Below are 18,882 nucleotides of genomic sequence, written 5' to 3' on the forward strand. Positions count from 1 at the left end.
GACAGGAACTGGACAATGGCTGACAGACTTGACTGAAGAGTGGAAATGATTTGCTATCTCACAGGAAAAGAAGGCCCCTCATACCACACTGTACTCTAAGGACAGTTTATTCAGGGTAGGATGACATGAACTATTGTATCAGGTCACAGATGTCAGCACAAAGTATCCAAGGTGTTGTATGACAATGGTAGCATTAACAGAACAAAGCACACAGTGTCATGAAGACATAAATCATGAGTTTGTGTAGCAAGACCCAGGCCTCTTCCAGGTTCTTAGATAGTAACTGAGAACCTCAAATACGGTAGTGATGTGATAGTGTGCGGTGAATCTAGTTACAACTAGCTTCTATTGTGACACAGATGACACTTTTTGTGTTATGTTCAGCTTATAATGAATGACTACACCTAAGCATGAGAATAACCAAATACTACATTGCTTCTCTAGCTGCTGAGCTTTTAAAAGCCCTGGGGTGACAGCAAGCTTTTGTGGACATACTGGATTGGTCCTTCTGTACTTTAACTCTCTGACTCACCTCCACTCTCAGTAAGTTAGATCAATTCCTTAAATTGGAAATCAGTCACCTGGAAAAAATCCATTCTCAATATGATACCGGATTGGCCATGGAAAAAGGGTAGCTTGAACTGTCCCACCTCGGTCGGGCTTGCACAGGCCTGCTCTCCAAAAGAAACCTGTGTTCACAGCTGCAGGCTACATTCACTATGGATGTTCTTGAGGTTCCTCCCTAAATGGCTCAGATTAAAATAATTTTCTTGTTAACAATCAAAAAACTGATTATGCCAAGCTGGCCTAGAGGAAGCTAGTTTCTGTTCTGTATTTTATCAGATGTGCATAATACATGTGGTCATCATTGATAATAGTTAAAAGATCTGCTCTATTATGGAAACTAAGTGATGCTGGAGGATGATCCTGACCCACAATGAGCAGTGGGAACACCAGAGCCCTGTAGGGATGCCTGACAACCTAACACATTGAGCACGCACGGCTCAGTAAGGTCCCTGTGAACACACATCTCCTGAGAACTCTCTATTTAATTGTAGGTGATCCTGTCCACCTAATACAGCACCTCATGTGGAATAACAAAAGCCACCTGCAGGAGCTGTGGTGATGACTCACAGTGTAGAGCATCTGCTGCTCTCTCAGAAGAACCACATGGACCCTAACAATTGGGTAAAGTGTGTCAGTGATTACATCATAAACTGTGTGTCAGAGAAACAGCCACATTATCCACACAAAAGACACTGTCACACTGGGTACCCCTTGGTGACTTTGAATTCACTTATTAGGCCAGGCTCCATGGAACATGCAGAGATCCATCTGTAGCTGTCAGTTCTATGTCCACAGGAGGGGACAGAACCCTTTAATAAGAATGATGGTCTTAAGAGTCAAGAGATAGAATTCAATTTTTATTCATAACGAATACATTTTTACAACAAAACAGGATTAAAATGAATAAAAATATTTAAAAATATTTGAAAATAAAAATAGTAACAAGAACATATAAATATGAAACAACAAAAAGAAAACTTCAATTAAAATCATAACAAAAATATTTCTAAAAGCAGATTCTTAACAAACATGTAGAAGCACAGATGTATTGCTGTTTCTCCTCTAGCACACATAATGAAAGGTGGTCCCCCAAGCTGTCACTCAAGTGGTGTTTTCTGAAGAAGAAAGTGAGTAAGAACTCAATCAGTCAGGCTGGCTTAGTGATATATAAATTTAGGGTCTCTAAGAAATGACAAATTAAATTCAGAGGATGAATACTCTTCCAAAAACTGTTGTTACCATTCAGGGTGTTGGTCATCAGGGACACCTGAGAAAGCAACTTATTCTTCAGGAAGCTCTCTTCCTGGTGTGTGTCCAATTCCAGCTCTCTTGCACTTTCTGAGACCTGGGAGAGGAAGGAAGTTTTTCAGATACTGATTTGCTGGGGAAATGCAAGCCAGCTGTCAGAATGCTGCCTTCTACCACCTCAGTTCTATTGGACAATCGACATGGACATTTTAAGTGATATCATTGTTGCTAACTCTGTGGGCAGGGCAAAATCTCCAGCAAGCCTCACAGTAATGTGGGCTGCAAATCTGGGACCCAGACTTATACCAGTGCAAACCAAGAACAGGGCAACGGCAAGAGACCTCATCGGGTTGCAGGAAGAAAGGAGACGTCCATATGTCAAAAAGGATAAAGCCAATGACAAGTACTAATTTGACATTTGCACTTGTTCTTATCCCGGAAAGGTGCTTCCTACACAAGAAGTCACATGACCACAGAGTGTCATTTGTCAAAGAACCAAGAACTTGTTCAAAACTCTACATAGGATCCAATCTATCACATGGATATGCAATAATGAGGTATGTTATTCATCTGTCACCATTTCTAGACTGCAGCTTCAAAAAGAGCAGCAATATATACTTGCAAAATAATTCAGTTTCTGAAAAGTGGTTGAATTCCCAGAATACTTGTGCATAGGCAGAGCAATGAACAATTCCGTTACATGAGGTGGTTGGCTGGTTGTGAGTGTAAATTAGAAAGGAGGTAGGAGAAAGCAAAGATGTATCAAATTGGCAAATTTTATCAGATATTGTTAAGGTGACATAGCTGCTTGACCCTACCAGATGATGCTGGGTCTGGACGTTGCTGGTCTTTATATTTCTTGTAGAAGTCAACCAAATATGTCTGGTTCAGTGCACACTCAAGATGTCCCTCCTTGCTCCCCTGCTTCTGTGGGACGAACTTCTTCCTACATGTGTTCTCCATCAGGAGCTGGCTGAGCAGGTTTCTGGAAATACAGTCTGCATGGTAAGATCATGCTGCCCCTTTCTCCCATTCCTACTCCCAAGTCCCACTAAGTCTACCAGGTCACAGGTACCCATGAAGACTTAATAAAATACATCTCGATACATATAAGGCTGCTGCACAAATCACAAAGAGTTAATTTGGAGAAGAATAAATTGTTTGTTTGGCCTGAGCACCAATTAGTGTCCACATCTCTGAGAAAGAACATGGATCTACAACTATCCATGAAAGCCCAATGCATGAGGGCAACATCAATTAGTAGTGGGCCAACACCCTCAAAAGAGGTCATGCTAACCATGTGGTCTACACACTGAATTTTGTAAAACCTGGTATGAAACCATAGGTCCAGGTCAGCCTAATAACCTTCTGCTTACTTAAATCAGTGCTGTTCTATCTAGAGCCTTCTGAAGATGCCTAGACAATCCTGGGATGAGTAACAGTCTTTTATGGAACTGACAACTGAGTCCTAATGACCCTGGAACACTGTTGTGTAAACAGCACAAGAGATAAAATCATAGCTGAAGACCGTCCAATCCACAACAAAGAAATCAGAAATGGCCATTCCACAGGTGACAGCCTTTCTGACCAGGACTTACCTAGAGAAGGTAATCTCCTTCTTCAGCTTCTGGTTGTTCTCATGGATCACAGTGTTCTCCATCTCTAAGTTGTGCAGAATTGACATGACCGCCTCCTCCATTCTCTCCAGGTCTTCATAATATGGATTTGGCCTGAAGTAGGGCCTGGCCCCAAATGATAGAATACAATGAACATCAGCATTTAGGAATATATGAACTCAGGGTGGGTCCTGTACTACCCCAGTCCTGGATGGACACCTTCTGAATTCTACATATTGGGATCTTCTTCAGCTTCAGAAACGTGTTTTTCTGCGTCCAGGACACCAGAAGCTTGGCTTCCAGATGTAGGCTTCCCTGGCTCCCTTTGTTCAATCAAGAGTAAATCTGCAGTCAATCCAGTTAAGCTATCAAGAGCCTAGGCCACACCTCTCCATGCTCCCCGACCCCAACACACCCAAAACCTGTGATTTCTTTTTTCCTGTTTTGAGAATAGAACATATATCACCACAAAATTATAATCTGCACAAATAATACAAATATACAGACAAACGTGTCCACATAGGCAAAGAACTGTGCTGTTGACAGTGGGGCTCCCAGAACAAAGCATTTACATCACCATGAAAGAGTTAGAGGTAAATACTCAGGCCAAGACATAGACCCCTAGATTCCAGTGTGGAGGGAAATATAAACATATAAAAGTTGTCCATACGCATTTGGATATATGCACACACAGACTCACAGACTGAGACATCCCCACAAAAAAGAGAAATGTAAACAGTCATAGAAAGAGAAAGAGAAATATGGAAACAGAGAGCAGTGTGAGAACCAGGAGAAATGCATGCACCATTGCTGTCTCAGAGGGCAAGACACACAGACAAGAACAAACAGGCCTGAGCCTGAGACTTTCTCGTCAAGCATTGAGATGAACAGTGTGGGACCAGGCCCCTCAGGCTGCTGCCTGGATCTTCCAGCACTCAGTCCCCTGCCTAGCAAGTACAGAGACTCACCATAAACTCACTGCAATTACAATCTTGCAAAGCCACCAGCTCAAGGGCTTTGCAAATGCACACTAGACACTCACTCTCCCTGACTTTATCCCTGAATTCTTCATTCAGACCACAAGTTCTGCTTTTCAATAAATGGAAGCAGATGAGTCCATTTTCCATCTCGCTCCTCAGGGTCAGGTTCTGAATCTCCTCTTTATGGGAGGTGAGGTTTAGCACAGGGTGGATAGGGAGGCACAGCTTTCTTGAACCCAAAACCTTAATAGGAGAAGATGAAGGTGACCTTGCAGACCCAGGAATGAAACAAGAGCATTTGGAGCGATTCATACCTGTTCTTCATGGATCTCTCTGTCAGGAACCTCAGGCGATCTCTCAGGTCATTTCTCTTTTCGGTAATGAGCTGCAGCTCTTCAATCAGCCTCTCCTTTTCCTTCTTGGCCTGCTTCTCCCTTAGGTCAGTGCCAGGGGATGATGTTTCTCTCCCAGCGTCTGTAGGTAGAAGAACACAAGTGAACCTGCATGGGGAGAATGCATAGAGTGTACATAGACCACAGTTAGGCATAAACAGGAGAACAAGCCTGGAACCAGGTGTCACTGCTAGGCGATTGGTCTATGCTTAAGAGGCCTCCTCAGTGGATCTCAGTTCTCCCACTACTCTATAGAGACCAAGAGATGTAAGCAGCCAGGTATGCCCTATGCCGGACATCACGTGCTTACATGTACCACGGAGATGGCTTCTCCAGGATTATTATCAGCTGAACAGGGTACAACTTGGTTTCAGGACCCTCACCCCTGTGGTTTCAGAACTCAGATGATAACATCACCATCCACAAAACTTGAATGATTGGAGACTCTCAGATGTCCTACCCTGATACTCTACGTGAACAACTTCGGATTTAAAAAGCATTTCCAGGGAGGACATGGTCAACAGACATATCAGGGCCCCTATTTGATACACCAAACGCTCCAGAAATGAGAGTAGGTTACAGGCTGAATCTTGGTCTACCCGTTCCAAATAGTTTTGGTATTTTAGAAAAATGTAACACACAACCTCAAATATATAAAGCTAACGATGACCCTGCCAGTTAGAAGAAATCAGAGGAGGTGTAAGAACATAAGGTTATTGCCTGGAGCACAATTCTCTCCCTGTTCCTACTGTCAGATATCCACTGTATTTAAAGAAGCAATGATAGTGAAATACATTGCTGCCCTGTCTAAACTCAGAAAAGGTGGACCCTCCATGACTCCTGATGGTGTTATTATATCAATGTAACATAACAAATGAACTGAAAAGTAAAGGCCAGAAGTTCACAGTATAATAGCATTGGCATTACCATATCCTCCCAGTGGGGATGGGGAAACTAAAGGTCTGAAATCCTTGACTTTAAGAATTGTAATATTCATGGAAATTCAATTCCTTTTCAGATGCTCCAGTTGTTGTGGCCCATTGCTAGAAAGGTAAGGTTAAGCCTCCACCCCCCTGACAGGAAGCTCAAAATATACTGCCCATGGCTTACTTGACATTCCCCAGAAGTCCTGTCTTTGTCCACCATTACTTTGAGACGAAAGGCCAGACTCCTTCACTCTAGTCTCTCCAGAATCGACGATCCCCCTCCCAAAACGCTTCCTAAGATGGGAAAACATGTCTTTGGTTGTAACCGCCAGACTCAGTATGAGAGAAACTAGGGCACTGGCCGTCACTACAACACTGGTGACATCACAGAGGATGCCAAGAACTCTCTAGGAGATAATAGAATGTCCAAGAAAAGACAGCTGATGTCATGGGGAGCAGATTTTGTTTCCTGATAATAATCTCCCTGTACTGAGCATAAGCTGAGGGGCCCTTTCCAGGAGGCTTTCCCAGGGCAGAGCCACTGGGAATCTCCTCCTTCTAATGCCAAATTTTCCTCAAGGCTTGATTATAAAACAACCTTAGTAATTCCTATGCATCTAAATGAATGTTTCCTTCCATATCTTGCCCCAAAATGTCTCATCATAACTCAAATTGTCCTCATTCACCAATGTTAGCCATTAAACTTCCTGAGATTTCACACCAGTTTGAATATGCAGTCAAAAGTTCTCTTGTCTCATTATGTACAGGTGGTTTATATCACATCAAGAAATAGTCTCCATGGTAGGTTATAACATGGGTGTGTATTAGGGGAACACTCATGAAGTCATGTGCTTAGCAATTGACAATTGCCAATAAATTCCTAGGAGAAAGAGTTGAAGTCTTTATGGTGCTAGGAAAAGTGTGGAGACCAGTTGGCAGAGGAAAGTGCAAGATTGGAGCCACCAGTGAACGGAACCTCATGCTGCTTGTGGGGTTCTCCTCTCTGCACCAAGGTCACCAAAGGAGCACTGCTCACAGGCCTGAGTAAGATGTACCATGAGCTTCTATCAGAAAAATAAAATAGTCAAGAGACATAGGGGGTGCACATAAACAACTAAAATGAGGCTATAAACATCATTAAGTGGATAGAGCAAGGTCCCAGTACCTGTACACTGGGAAATGGCCACCCCACCAAACACAGAAGCATCTATCATAGTAAAGAATGAATACTTTATAGAATGCACACACTAAACACTGATTGATCACATCCGTAGTTCAAATTTTGGGAGCAAATTCATGGCCCCAACTCTCTTTCTCTCAACTTATATAGCAAAAAATAAGAAAGAAAGAGAAAAGAAAAAATCAAAACAAAAAGCTCAAGCTTCTCTCTCATATGAAGATTGCAGGAAGTGTTATCTGGTGGTCAGTTCTGATTGGGCCATTTTAGATAGAACAGTGAACAGAGACCCTTAATGTGATGGGCCCTATATAAAGCTTTTTGCAATATTGGAATTTTAACAAACCTCATCCCGAACATACAGAAGAGGCAAGGATGTGATCACCATGCCCTTGTTCTCTATCAGGTTATTTTTCTGCGTCCTTGATTGTCAGGCATATAACAGCAACAATCTGAAATAGCTGGTAGACATGGAAAATCGTGGCTAAAACTATAGTTGTGGGTTGCACACCTCAACTGTCACAGGCTAATGCTGTCCTCACAGTCCTTGGAGGCTACTCTTGTAAGCCTATGTATTGGAAAGTGGAAGGAAGTTTATCTGAGCTCAAAGAGAACCTGGCTAACCAGGTAGAGGGCAACATGCGATACTTGAGACCCTGTCTAAAACCAGCGCAGAAACCCACTCTTCATTCAAAGCATCATCTATGAATTCTCAATTATCTACCATTCTCTCCCTACCAGTCGTTCAGTTTGGAATGGTAGAAAAAAATGGAACTGATCTTTCTATTGTAAGGACCTTGATCTCTCTTTCCTTAGGTCCACATTAAGAGTGCATACAAATGGATACCACCATCTGAACATCTTAGTATTATCTACTCTGTATATCTAGCATAATACTGTGCCTATGACAATCTCAAGCTTCCTTGAGCATTGTTGCCCCAGCAAGAAGTATGAAGTACTGAGGCCAGTCCCCAGGGAACCTTTCAAGGGTTAAAAAGAAAGCCATCAGAGATACTCCACTTTTTGTCCTTAGATTAAATCAAGCTGACACAATGTGAACCTGGTGGGCTATTTAACCATGCATCTTTCTTCCAACCCCCCCCCCCCATTCTGAGTTCAGTCCATGGCAGAATTCATTCCCCAGCATCGTAGATATTTCTTTGTATATTTCCACAAGAGCCAGGTTTCTTTCTCTTTTAAATAGAATTAGTTGTAGTCAATCAACTGCTGCCCTATGTAAGAAATGATTAGTATGTATTGTAACTTACCACACTGTATTTGTGTATCCACGTACGTTAGTGTTAATCCAGCATTACTGAGGAATTGGAAACCAGCGCTGTGGCCATGCCTTTCTGTGCCTACTCCTGGCTCACAGGCAGCAGGGGGGCAGACCTTGAGTTCCTCTTCAGGGACCAAGTGATGTTGAATGGGCACTGAGCAGGCAGAGAAACACAGCTGAGGCAGCTCCTTTCAGTTATCAAACACATCATCTCCTTCCCTGCTGAGGTCTTGCCCCCACACCTACCTTAACAGCGGCAAATTTGTTACACAGCAGCCAGCTCTTTCCTATTGTGCTGTAATACGCCTCCACATCATGGATGCTGAAAACAAGCTAACACAAAACAAAAAAATCTGACACTGAACTGTGTGGTGCTGGTCACATACCCTGTTATGTTCTGTATATTATGAGGTTTGTTAATCTTAACAAGTTCCCCAACTATAAGCTTCCCATAGGACCCATCAGATTCAAGGAAAATAGGAACAATTATGTGTAAAATGTCCTGAGTCAGGGCCCATAGACATCAACATTTACAGCCGTTGTGCGTGAGCCCATGTGGATCTTGCAATGAGCTGGGCCTAGCAATGTCCAGTACACAGTTGTGAGCTATTGCTCTGGTTGAACTGTATTGGTGTGTGCATTCAATGAACTACACCTATTTAAATGAATTCAGTGTTACTGTGGTTTGAGTCCAGACCTCTTGACACCAAATCTTCCCTTCAGCAGCATTTAGGAGAAGAAGCTAAGGTCAGGAGAGGTGACATCTTGCCATAAGTTATGTGACAAGAGGGATGGTGAATGATCCCTTGTGATAAGAATCAAGGTTTCCTCTGTGGTACGTACTTAGGTCTATACTGGCCCTGTGCAACAGCTTCAAGAACCCATTTCTGATTTCCCTTGGGATTCCCTTGATGATGCACTCAGTCAGGATTGGACACAACCAAAATGGTAGTCAAAGTACTTGATTTAAAAAGTGTAGGGAACACTGCAAACTCACGTTTCAGGATATTTGATTACATTGTAAGCCCCAAGATTTGTTATTTACTTAAAAGAAAATATATGTCTGGCGGTGTAGGTCAGCACTAACACAGACATTTAACTCTAGAACTTGCTGATTTTTATTGATAGAGAAACTGCACAGAATTGCTATAGGGGCCTGTGTCTTAGGTCTGTTTCCCTAGTATATCCTCTACATCTCTCATGATGGTGATCCTGTTTCTGGCTAAATGTATGTCTGTTTACTGGGGAATTGAGTTTAGTGACATGCAAATATTATTTAAACCTATGTATTAAATTTTGTCATTTTGTTAATTTTTGTGGTTTTTATTGGCTTCTTTTGATTGACTGTTGTAGTTTTATTAAATTATTTCCTGTTTTCTATAGTATTTTATCCTTCCCTTCAAACTAAAGTATTCCTTTTAGGATCCTCTACAGAGCTGTCTTACCAGTTATACATATTGTGTTAAATTTATTTTTAGTGTGCATTAGTCAGCACAGTAGCTGGGCAGCTGCCTGCCCTCCATGGTATCAGATTTACTTTCCAAACAATAACGCTCAACTCTTACTGACTGTGTAGCATCTTGGCTGCTCTTTGTTCCCCTTGGACAGCCCTCAGGACCAGGCTCTCCTCTCCCTTAACCATGGCTGCTGTCCTCTTCCTCTCTCCTCTCCATCACACACGTTCTTCCTTTATTCTCTGGCAGCTTCTTCTTCCTTCTTCCCTCCTCATGATCCTCTCTAGCAAAGCCCTCAAAGCTCACCTCCCCCATCTCTCTGCTGTGCAGCTGTTGGCTGTTGGCTTCTTTAAAATCACAGTTAACTGGGAGCAGGGTCAGCTTTTGGGGATTTGCCAGTCTTGAGTTCCACAAATTAGCATTAAACACAAGAAGAATTAGGCCAATCCACTACAGGGATTTCTTTTGTTTTATTTTGATGTAATTATTCTTTTACCTTTTTGCTTTTTATTTTATTTGTGGCTATATTTTATTAATTGGTTATTTTATTTATTTATATTTCCAATGTTGTCCCAGTTTCCAGACTCCCCTCATCAAATCTTACATCCCATTTCTGCTCAGCTTTGCCTATATGACAGTATCCCCCACCCACACATATCCATTCCCACCTCACACCTCTAGGACCTCCTTTTGGTGGGGCAACAGGCCTCAGGGTAGTCAATGGCCTCCCACCACATGGATACCAGTTAAGTCAGTCCTCTTCTACACAGTGAACTAGAACCATAGACCCATCCTTGTATATCCTTTGGCTGGCAGTTTGGTCCCTAGGAGCTGGGGGATTGGTGACAGAAGGTCTGTTTAGATATTAAAGACCAATGATTGCTGCTTTCTCTTCTTTTTCTAGTTATTGGTGAAATTATGTTTGTGTGCTTCTCTTTTTTGAAATTATTGAGAGATGATTAGTTTCTTGGTTTTTCTTGGGTACAGTTTAGCTCACTGTCTTGAAGTTTTCCTCCTATTATCCTCTGTTGTGCTCTCTTAAAGAAAAATATTGTTTAAATTTGGTTTTGTTGTGAAATATCTTGGTTTCTCCATTTATGGTGATTGCGAATTATGCTGGTTATAGTAGCCTTGGTCTGCATTACATCTGCCCAATTTTTTCTGGCTTTTGGAGTCTCTGTCGAGAAGTCTGCTGTAATTCAGATAGGTCTGAATTCATTTGTTGCTGGATATTTATACTTTACCCATTTAATATTCTTTCTTTTATCTGTGCATTTAGTGTTTTAATTATTATGTGAATGGAGGAAATTTTTCTGGTTAAATTAATTTTGCATTCTCTAGGCTTGTTGTACCCTTATGGGCTTTTATTTCTTTACCTTATGGAAGTTTTCTGCTATGATTTGTTGAAGATGTTTACTGGACCTATGAACTGGAAATGTCAATTCTCTTTTATATCTCTTATCCTTAGGTTAGGACTTTTAATTGTGTCCTGAAATTCATGTATGTTTGGATTCAATAAACCATACATGTTTATCTGAGATGGGTGTTTTGTGTTTTGTGGGGTGACCTCCTTTACCCCAACTCTTCCATTTAGAAGCACGTTCGATAATGAGACATGGTCAGCAGTGGTGACCTCTTGCCATAAACTATATGAAAATAGGGAGGTGACTTTATGTGTGTCAAGTATCAGTAGTCTCCTGGGTGGTTTTGGTCCCCGGTTGGCCCTATACAACAGTTTCAAAAGCCCAGGATTGATGTTCCTTGGGATTCCCATGGTGATGCACACAGACATGACAGAAAAAGGCCAGAATACACAGGATAGTACTTGACTTATGTAATAGAGAGAACATTATTAAGTTATGTTACAAAATATTCGATCACACTGTGATCTCCCTGAATGTATTATTTAATGAAAAACTATTGTGTGGTATAGCATCGCCAGGGCACAGACATTTAATGCAAGAGCTCTTTGTTTACTGTGAACATGGACTTTATTACTGTTCAGCTCACCTACCTCACACCTTTACTGCAAAGCTAAAGGGCACTTAGGTCTAGAGCAGATCAAGGCACAACTTGATAGGAAATGAACATAAGTAGGGCAATGGAAAGTCTTTCAGTTGTAGGATTTTTAAGAAAGTGTGCAGAGAGAGCTACAGTGCTCTTCTTCTGGGGGAACAGTGAATTAGGAAGGACAGTTGGGAGCTTCACTTAAATACAGCATCTGACTCCTGAGACCTTATTGGTAAATTAATGTCTGGAATTTTGTGTCGTAAAACAATGCATTGCCTTTGCAGCTTTTGGCAAGGGCCATCGACAGAGAGATCACACCAGCTGGGGACAATCTGAAAAGAAATCAGGTTTTCTTAAGTCACCTGAGAAGTCCTCAAGGAGACAGGAATGAATGGGTAGCACCATAATAGAAGGCCTTAGGATCTCAGATAGTTCTACTCGAGATGCCTTGAAAATAGAAGCAGAAAATGAAAAACTAAATGACTTCACAGGAATTAGCTCAATTCTGATTATGATTATTTCATATTGGTATTTTATACTTGATTCATTTTTTAAAAGTTTTAAAATAAGAGTCTTCGGTTTTAATTTGAGGCTGTCTTAGAATCATGAAATGCTTACACTCTGGGCAACTAAACTCCAGGAAATCTTCTCCAGTCATACAGCTGGGTCATATGTGAGGCAACAACTGTTTAAAAGGGAGAGCTGGTTGCTTTCTCCTGGAAGAAGCATTTGGGGGTTGACTGTCACTTCTGAGCCTTCTGTTCTGAGTCACTTCGCAGAAGGGGCACTTTGCTCTAACTCCTCCATGGGACCCATCCAGCACTGGGGCTGGAGGATCCTATGGTGTTGCAGCTCTGAGCTGGGAGGGGTTGCTCTCACCCTGACTTGAAGAAGCCTGTTTTCACAGCTGATCTAGATCTGAGGAACAGGTGCTTTTAAAGAAGCATGTGAAAGTATCTCCTGCAGGAGAGCTCACTATGCAGGAAAGTCACACAGGACAGGGAAAAGTGGCTTCCCAACTTCCACGGGGCGAGCGAACCAGGGAGGGCACAGGATGGTTGAGGAGTTTATGAAAGGCCTGCATCTCCCTGAAAGTCTTCCAGCAACCCTACATCCCACCACTATCCCAGGCTCACAGGTGAGGATCAGCCAAGCCTGCCACCTACAGGGGTCCCTGCAAAGTAAACCTGGAGTGGTGAACTGGGGAAAACACTTCAGGGGAGGGGGAGACACCAGTCCCCAGGGCCAAGCCTGGCATCTGTTCATTTGGCTCTGGCTTCTAGGTGTTGCCTAGTGCAGGGCTTGGTGAGCCCAGATCTCAAAAGTCTTTGGCCAAAGAAGTGAGAGCCCACAGGGCAATGCAAACCACGGCAGGGCAGGGCAGAGCAAAGCCCCACTCCAGCAGACAGTGTATAAGCTATGGGCTCCCAGGACTGGCAGGAGCAGGGCTAACCCTTGCTCTTTGGGCGGGGCGGGGCGGGGCGGGGCGGGGCGGGGCGGGGCGGGGCAGGGAAGGGCAGGGCAGGGCAGGGCAGGGCAGGGTGTTCCGCACTCCAGCAGACAGTGTATAAGCTATGGGCATGCGGGACTGGCTCATTATAAGGCAGGGGAGTAACACACTCCTTCTAAACAAAGAATGACTGTACTAATAATCTAACCTTAATATTTTGAATTTCTTGTCCCATATAAAGAACTGCCTCTTCTAGAGCATTCGCCCTGTCTTCAAACCCTCCATGTATCTTTCCTTGAATCAATAAAGCAATACTAACATTCTTAGATAACTTAGATGAGCAGTGTGGACCTCTCTAACCAAAGAAGTAGTAGATAAGGCAAAAGGAGTCATTACACCAATCAGAGCAGTAAGACCCAGAATTAAGGCAACCACAAAACGCCTACCTCTACGAAGTACAGAGGAGGCATGATGAATGGCCTCTATGCCAGGATCAAAAAACCATGTCCCATTAACATAGACAGGCAAAAGTACATAAGGAGGTTGTCGTACTATGACAAAAACATTTTTCCTTGTAACAGTAAGACAATTAGATAATTGACAATTTATGCAAGTAACATGATAAACACCATGACCATCCTGACAAGGGAAAAATCGCCATGCTCTTCAGAGGAAAGAAAGGAGAAAGGAGCAGCCACACAGGCTAAAACGGAAGCAGAAACTCTCTTAACCTCAGAACGAGGTCTAATAAGGGTTACTTTATGAGGAGCAGCCAAAAGACGCTATAGATCAGGCTGAACAGGAAGCAAGTGGGAATTAAAAATTGGGGGAAAGGTAGGGGAAGCCCATCCAGGGGCAAACCAGGCATTAGCAGGGGAGGTCGGTAAGGAAACATCTCCTTTGGTAAACCTATACTGTTTCAATTGCATAGATAATCATGTTCTGGACTACTAACAGACCAATCCAAAAGTTTAAAAGTTTGAGCTGTAGGGCTAAAGGGAGTAAAGTACGCAGCTTTGGAGAGAAAACCGCAAGACCACCATTGAGGGTAGCCATTAATAGCAATATTCTCCCAATCAGAGATCAGCTCCTCGCCATTCTGACAAGCAAACAAAAGGGAAGGCAAAGGACCTGAAGAAGATGGAGAATAATGAAAGCCTCCTTTAAAAGGTAAAAATAATTTTAGAAACTGAATGTCTCGCTGACTGGTGGAATCGTCACTACAAGCATATTTTCGAGGAGTTGGAGACTCTGAAATTAACTCTCTCTCCTCTAAAGAGAAACACCCTTTAATGTCATTTTAAACAGTAAAGCGTGTGGGAAGGGAGTCAGCGATTCCAGAATAGTTGTAGCAAGTCAAAGTTCGTTCTTTGAAATAAGAACTACTTTCTCCTCACCTTGACAAGGCCAAATTCCCAAGGGGCCACATGAAACAAGGGAGGATCAGGTAAATAAGCCCAGTAGGAGTCTTGGGCAGCAGCATAGAGAAAAATAATTACCTGGGTGAAGAGAAGTGAAAGCATAGCAGGACAAGATTGGAGGGAGTAACTGGGAGTCGGAGAGGAAGCACGCTATCTCTTGCAGCAGAGACCAATTCTTGAAGCTGATCCCAAGTTGGCAACAGCGTGGTAGATGAGCGACCATGCAGCTGAAGCCTGGTGAAAGCAGAAGTGAGGCGCTGCTCAGAGCTGTCTGGCGTCATCAGGAATGAGGCACGCTCTGCTCTCATCTTTCGCTGTCGGTTGTTGAGGGGAGACTTTCTGCTTTTCTGCCCTGGGATTGTATGATCTGATGAGGCGGTCCGGAATCCAGACTGGTGACTCGGCATCCTGTGGAAAGACACATGCATGCCCCCTTGCGGAGGAGAGAAGAACATCTGGTCCCTTCCACGTAGATGAAACAGCTTTCTGCAAATCTAAGGGATGGTGATGTTCCCTAGGATCGCAATGGTGCTGTTGCAGATCTACCTTGAGAATCTTTTTTTCCTTTTTCTTCCATCTAAATTAAATTGGGTATTTCTTATTTACATTTCAAAGGTTATTCCCATTCTCATTTCCAGGCCAACATTCCCCTAACCCCTGCCCCTACCCTTCTATATGGGTGTTCCCCTCCCCACCCTCCCCCCATTACCGCCCTCCCCTGAGGAATCCAGTTCACTGGCGCTCCAACCTTGACAGGACCAAGGGCTTCCCTTCCACTGGTGCTCTTACTAGGCTATTCATTGCTACCTATGCGGTTGGAGCCCAGGGTCAGTCCATGTATAGTCTTTGGGTAGTGGCTTAGTCCCTGGAAGCTCTGGTTGGTTGACATTGTTGTTCATATGGGGTCTCAAACCCCTCCAGCTCTTTCGGTCCTTTCTCTGATTCCTTCAAACGGGGTCCCATTCTCAGGTCAGTGGTTTGCTGCTGGCATTCGCCTGTGTATTTGCTGTATTCTGGCTGTGTCTCTCAGGAGAGATGTACATCTGGTTATTCAAATAATTACTTACAAAAAGAGCATGATAATAAGTGAGTGGGAGAGACATATTTTAATTCTACTCCCTGTACCTTAGCCATTTGTGTCTTTAATATTTGGTTAGATCTCTCAATAATTGCCTGCCCTTGAGGATCATATGGAATGCCTGTAGTGTGTCTAATAACAAATTTAATACAAAAGTTTGCAAAGGCTTTAGATTGATAAGCAGGACCATTATCAGTTTTCAGATGCAGCAGGATGGCAAGAAATGCAAAAGAAGCAAACAAATGCTGCTGTACATCCTTGAATGCTTCTCCCGTCCTGGCTGTGGCCAAAATAACTCCAGAAAGGTATCAACAGTCACTTGAACAAAGGAAAAATTTCCAAAACATGAAACATGAATTACATCCATCTGCCGTAGGATTCCAGGCTTGAGTCCTTGAGGGTTAACTCCAGGCAGAGAAGCTGGAAGTGTTGTAGGCAAGCAGAACAATGTTTTACAATCTGACGAGCTGCCTCTCTAGTCAAAGAAAATTGATATCTCAGTGCCTGAGCATTTTGGTGGTGAATACCATGGGAGGCGATTGCTCTACTAACATCATCTAAAAGCCAACCCTGAGTCAATAAATTTGCATATGAGTTTCCTGTGACTAAAGGTCCAGGAAGACTATTGTGAGCCCGAGTATGTCCCACAAAATAAGGAATCAAGCGTTGATGCACCAATTGTTATAATTTTTGTAATAAGGTATTAATTGTTGTTTTGTCTGTGTTGATCACAGCTATCTCAATAACAGGGAAGAGTCTATACACATTTTGAGAGTCAGGATAGAGGTTAAAATGAATCGAGGAATAATGAGAAAAAACTTCAATAACTGCATATAACTCTGTCTTTTGAGCTGAGGTAAAGGAGGTGCTGGTGTCAGTTTCAGAAACAATAACGAATGGCTTTTCCATTTGAAGAACCATTGGTAAAGAATATTTTTCCTTGATCTAACGGCTCCATAGAGAAGGCAGAAGGAAATATAACTTGTTGTCAATTCAGAAAATGTAACAGAGGATTTTTTGGAAGATGATATAACACTTGCCCCTTAAAGGAGACAAAAGCTAATGCAAAGGAACCAGAAAAATTTAGCAACCACTCAACCTGAGTGTTGGTGCAGGGTATTCTAATCAATTCAAAATCTTTACCCAATATCCCCTAATCCTTCTCTACCCTCCATAATGAGCTGAGCTACTAAATCATAATAAGGAATCAAAACGTGGGGAGGGAGCAGGCAAATGGATCCATTCTAAAGGTCCTTGTTCTTGCCAGATAACCCCGGTGGGTGATAGGGAAGTATGCAGGATAACACATTCACAGGCCTCATATAAATCAATTCTGACAGTGAGTTGTGCCTGGATGGCCTCCTCAAACACCTGCAGAGCCTTTTGTCCCTCTTGAGTTAACACTCAGAGAGATTTGGGACAATGATCTCTCTTTAAAATATCAAAAAGTGGCTTTAATTGGCCAATGGAAAATTTTACATAAGGTCTAATCCAGTTGATTTCTCCTAGCAGTTTTTGGAAATCATTTAAGGTTTTCAACTTATCCATCCTAAATCTTAAGACTGCATGTGAAATAGGATCAGAATAAAGAATTCTCCCCAAATAACTGTATGGGGGATCCTTTTGAAATTTTCCAGGAGCCACTATTAAGCCATACTTACGCACACTTTGTATAAGGTTATCCAAAGCTTGATTCAGCAAAGTCAGGGAAGAATGAGCAATCAAAATATCATCCATAGAATGAAAAATCAACAACTCAGGAAACTGTTGACGAGTGGGAGACAAAGCCATATCCACAAATGTTTGACACAAAGTGGGACTGTTTTTCATTCCCTGTGGGAGCACTTTCCATTGAAACCTCTGGTAAGGCCTTTGTAAATTTGTTGAGGGTAAACTAAAGGCAAAGGCTTCCTGTCATCTGGATGCAAAGGGATAGTAAAGAAACATCTTGCAATCTATAACACACGCAGAGCATCCTTCGGGAATCTCTGTGGGAGAGGGCAGTCCTGGTTGCAGAGCCCCTTAGCCTCCATGGCTGCATTCCCCTTCCTTACATCCTGTAACAATCTCCATTTGCCAGATTTTTTCTTAATCACAAAGGTAGGTGTATTCCAAGGCCTGGTGGAGGGTTAAATATGACCGTTATCCAATTGTTCTTGTACAAGCTGAGTAGCTGCCTGAATCTTTTCTTGACAAAGGGACCACAGATCCACCTAGACACTTTGATCAGTGGCCCAGACTGTCTTATCCCCAGTTAAGTCAATTACCCCAGAGATACTTTTCCACCTAAAAGAAGTCTAACCTCATCCTCATAATTAGCTTTAAATAAGAGAAATTGTCCCTCTGTGAGACAGGACCTGGCCAGGATAAATCAGTCTGCAGGAGTGAGCCAAATAAATGCCTACCAGATTTTCCACAAGGGAGAGGACATAAGGTGAAGTAGGGCCATATTTAGAAGTATTTTCTTTTCATTCCTTAACAAGTTTAAAGGAGATGAGTTCCCATTTCTGGATCTCCATGCTTACTGTTAGAAATAGCATCAAATGTTCCCCTTGTTCCCTGGCCTTCTACACTGCTTGCAGAATACGGGACTGAGGGGGGCTTCTTTTCTTACTCCTTTTCTTAGGCGTAAGAGGGCCCAGTCAGGATTATGATATTTAGCTGCCTCATCCTCTCTCAGATTCATCTCCAGGATCTAAAGGCTCTCCCTCCTCGTCCTCCTCAGGGTCTGAGGAAGTCTCTACTAAATCTACAATACACTGTGAAGGCGGTGGTTTTGATGACTTAGCAGTTTGTTTCTTATCGGTTTGTTTGGACAGTAGAGGCACTCCTTCCTTCACAGCACTGTTTGTACTACAAACAAACCCTGCTGATGAGCTGGGCAGGTCTGTTATCTCAGCCTGGGAAAGTGCCTGTTTCACCACAAACCAGAACATAAGCGCTTTCTCTGGAACCTGTCCTTCGTCTTCCTCATCCTTATGTTCCAGAATCCAGGTTTTTATATCCTTTCCTATGCTTTCCCATGCTGCCTCATCCAAGGTCCCTTTATCAGGTAACCAAAAGCTCACAGAACAAATGAAGAGGAGACAATCAGAGAGCTACTGTTTTTCAAAGTGAATTCTCTTTTTAAGCAATACCTTATGAAGAATCTTTTCATACATAGATCTCTCACTGGATTCAGTTTGCCCATAATAAAACTATAAAACTATCACAATATCACTTCATACCTATTCTTTCTCAGCACTCCTCTTTGTCTGAGGGGACCGTGGCTCTCACATATGGTC

General features: G+C 42.7%; 1 protein-coding gene across 4 annotated transcripts; it reads right to left on the reverse strand.

Moving 5' to 3' along the window:
• Positions 1-1,412: 1,412 nt before the first annotated feature.
• Positions 1,413-14,922, reverse strand: LOC147999048 (uncharacterized). 4 transcript variants are annotated; one of them, XM_087595581.1, is made up of 8 exons: positions 14,599-14,922; positions 8,175-8,339; positions 5,914-6,023; positions 4,726-4,885; positions 3,414-3,557; positions 2,634-2,800; positions 1,807-1,912; positions 1,413-1,682 (listed from the first exon to the last, which is right to left on the reverse strand). In XM_087595581.1, exons 3-7 carry the CDS (start codon positions 5,918-5,920, stop codon positions 1,848-1,850), a joined length of 543 nt encoding a protein of 180 aa, XP_087451707.1. In that variant the 5' UTR covers positions 5,921-6,023; positions 8,175-8,339; positions 14,599-14,922; the 3' UTR covers positions 1,413-1,682; positions 1,807-1,847. The 4 variants fall into 4 exon arrangements, with proteins under 4 accessions (XP_087451707.1, XP_087451709.1, XP_087451706.1 ...); XM_087595583.1 differs by lacking the exon at positions 5,914-6,023 and adding an exon at positions 8,432-8,518; XM_087595580.1 differs by lacking the exon at positions 5,914-6,023.
• Between the last annotated feature and the right edge of the window lie 3,960 nt (positions 14,923-18,882).

Source organism: Rattus norvegicus, chromosome 19 (assembly GCF_021556685.1).
Source record: "Rattus norvegicus strain SHRSP/BbbUtx chromosome 19, alternate assembly SHRSP_T2T, whole genome shotgun sequence".
In the NCBI taxonomy this organism is placed as follows: Eukaryota; Metazoa; Chordata; class Mammalia; order Rodentia; family Muridae; genus Rattus; species Rattus norvegicus.

What these genes read in the sequence shown, in the direction of transcription:
- LOC147999048 (XM_087595580.1), bottom strand. Translation starts at nt 14,743, where the DNA reads ATGGTCGCTCATCTACCACGCTGTTGCCAACTTGGGATCAGCTTCAAG. An exon ending in TTTCACTTCTCTTCACCCAG is followed by an intron (nt 8,340 to 14,598) that starts GTAATTATTTTT and finishes CTGCCTGCTCAG; the next exon opens with TGCCCATTCAACATCACTTG. An exon ending in GAGAGATCCATGAAGAACAG is followed by an intron (nt 3,558 to 4,725) that starts GTATGAATCGCT and finishes ATTTGGGGCCAG; the next exon opens with GCCCTACTTCAGGCCAAATC.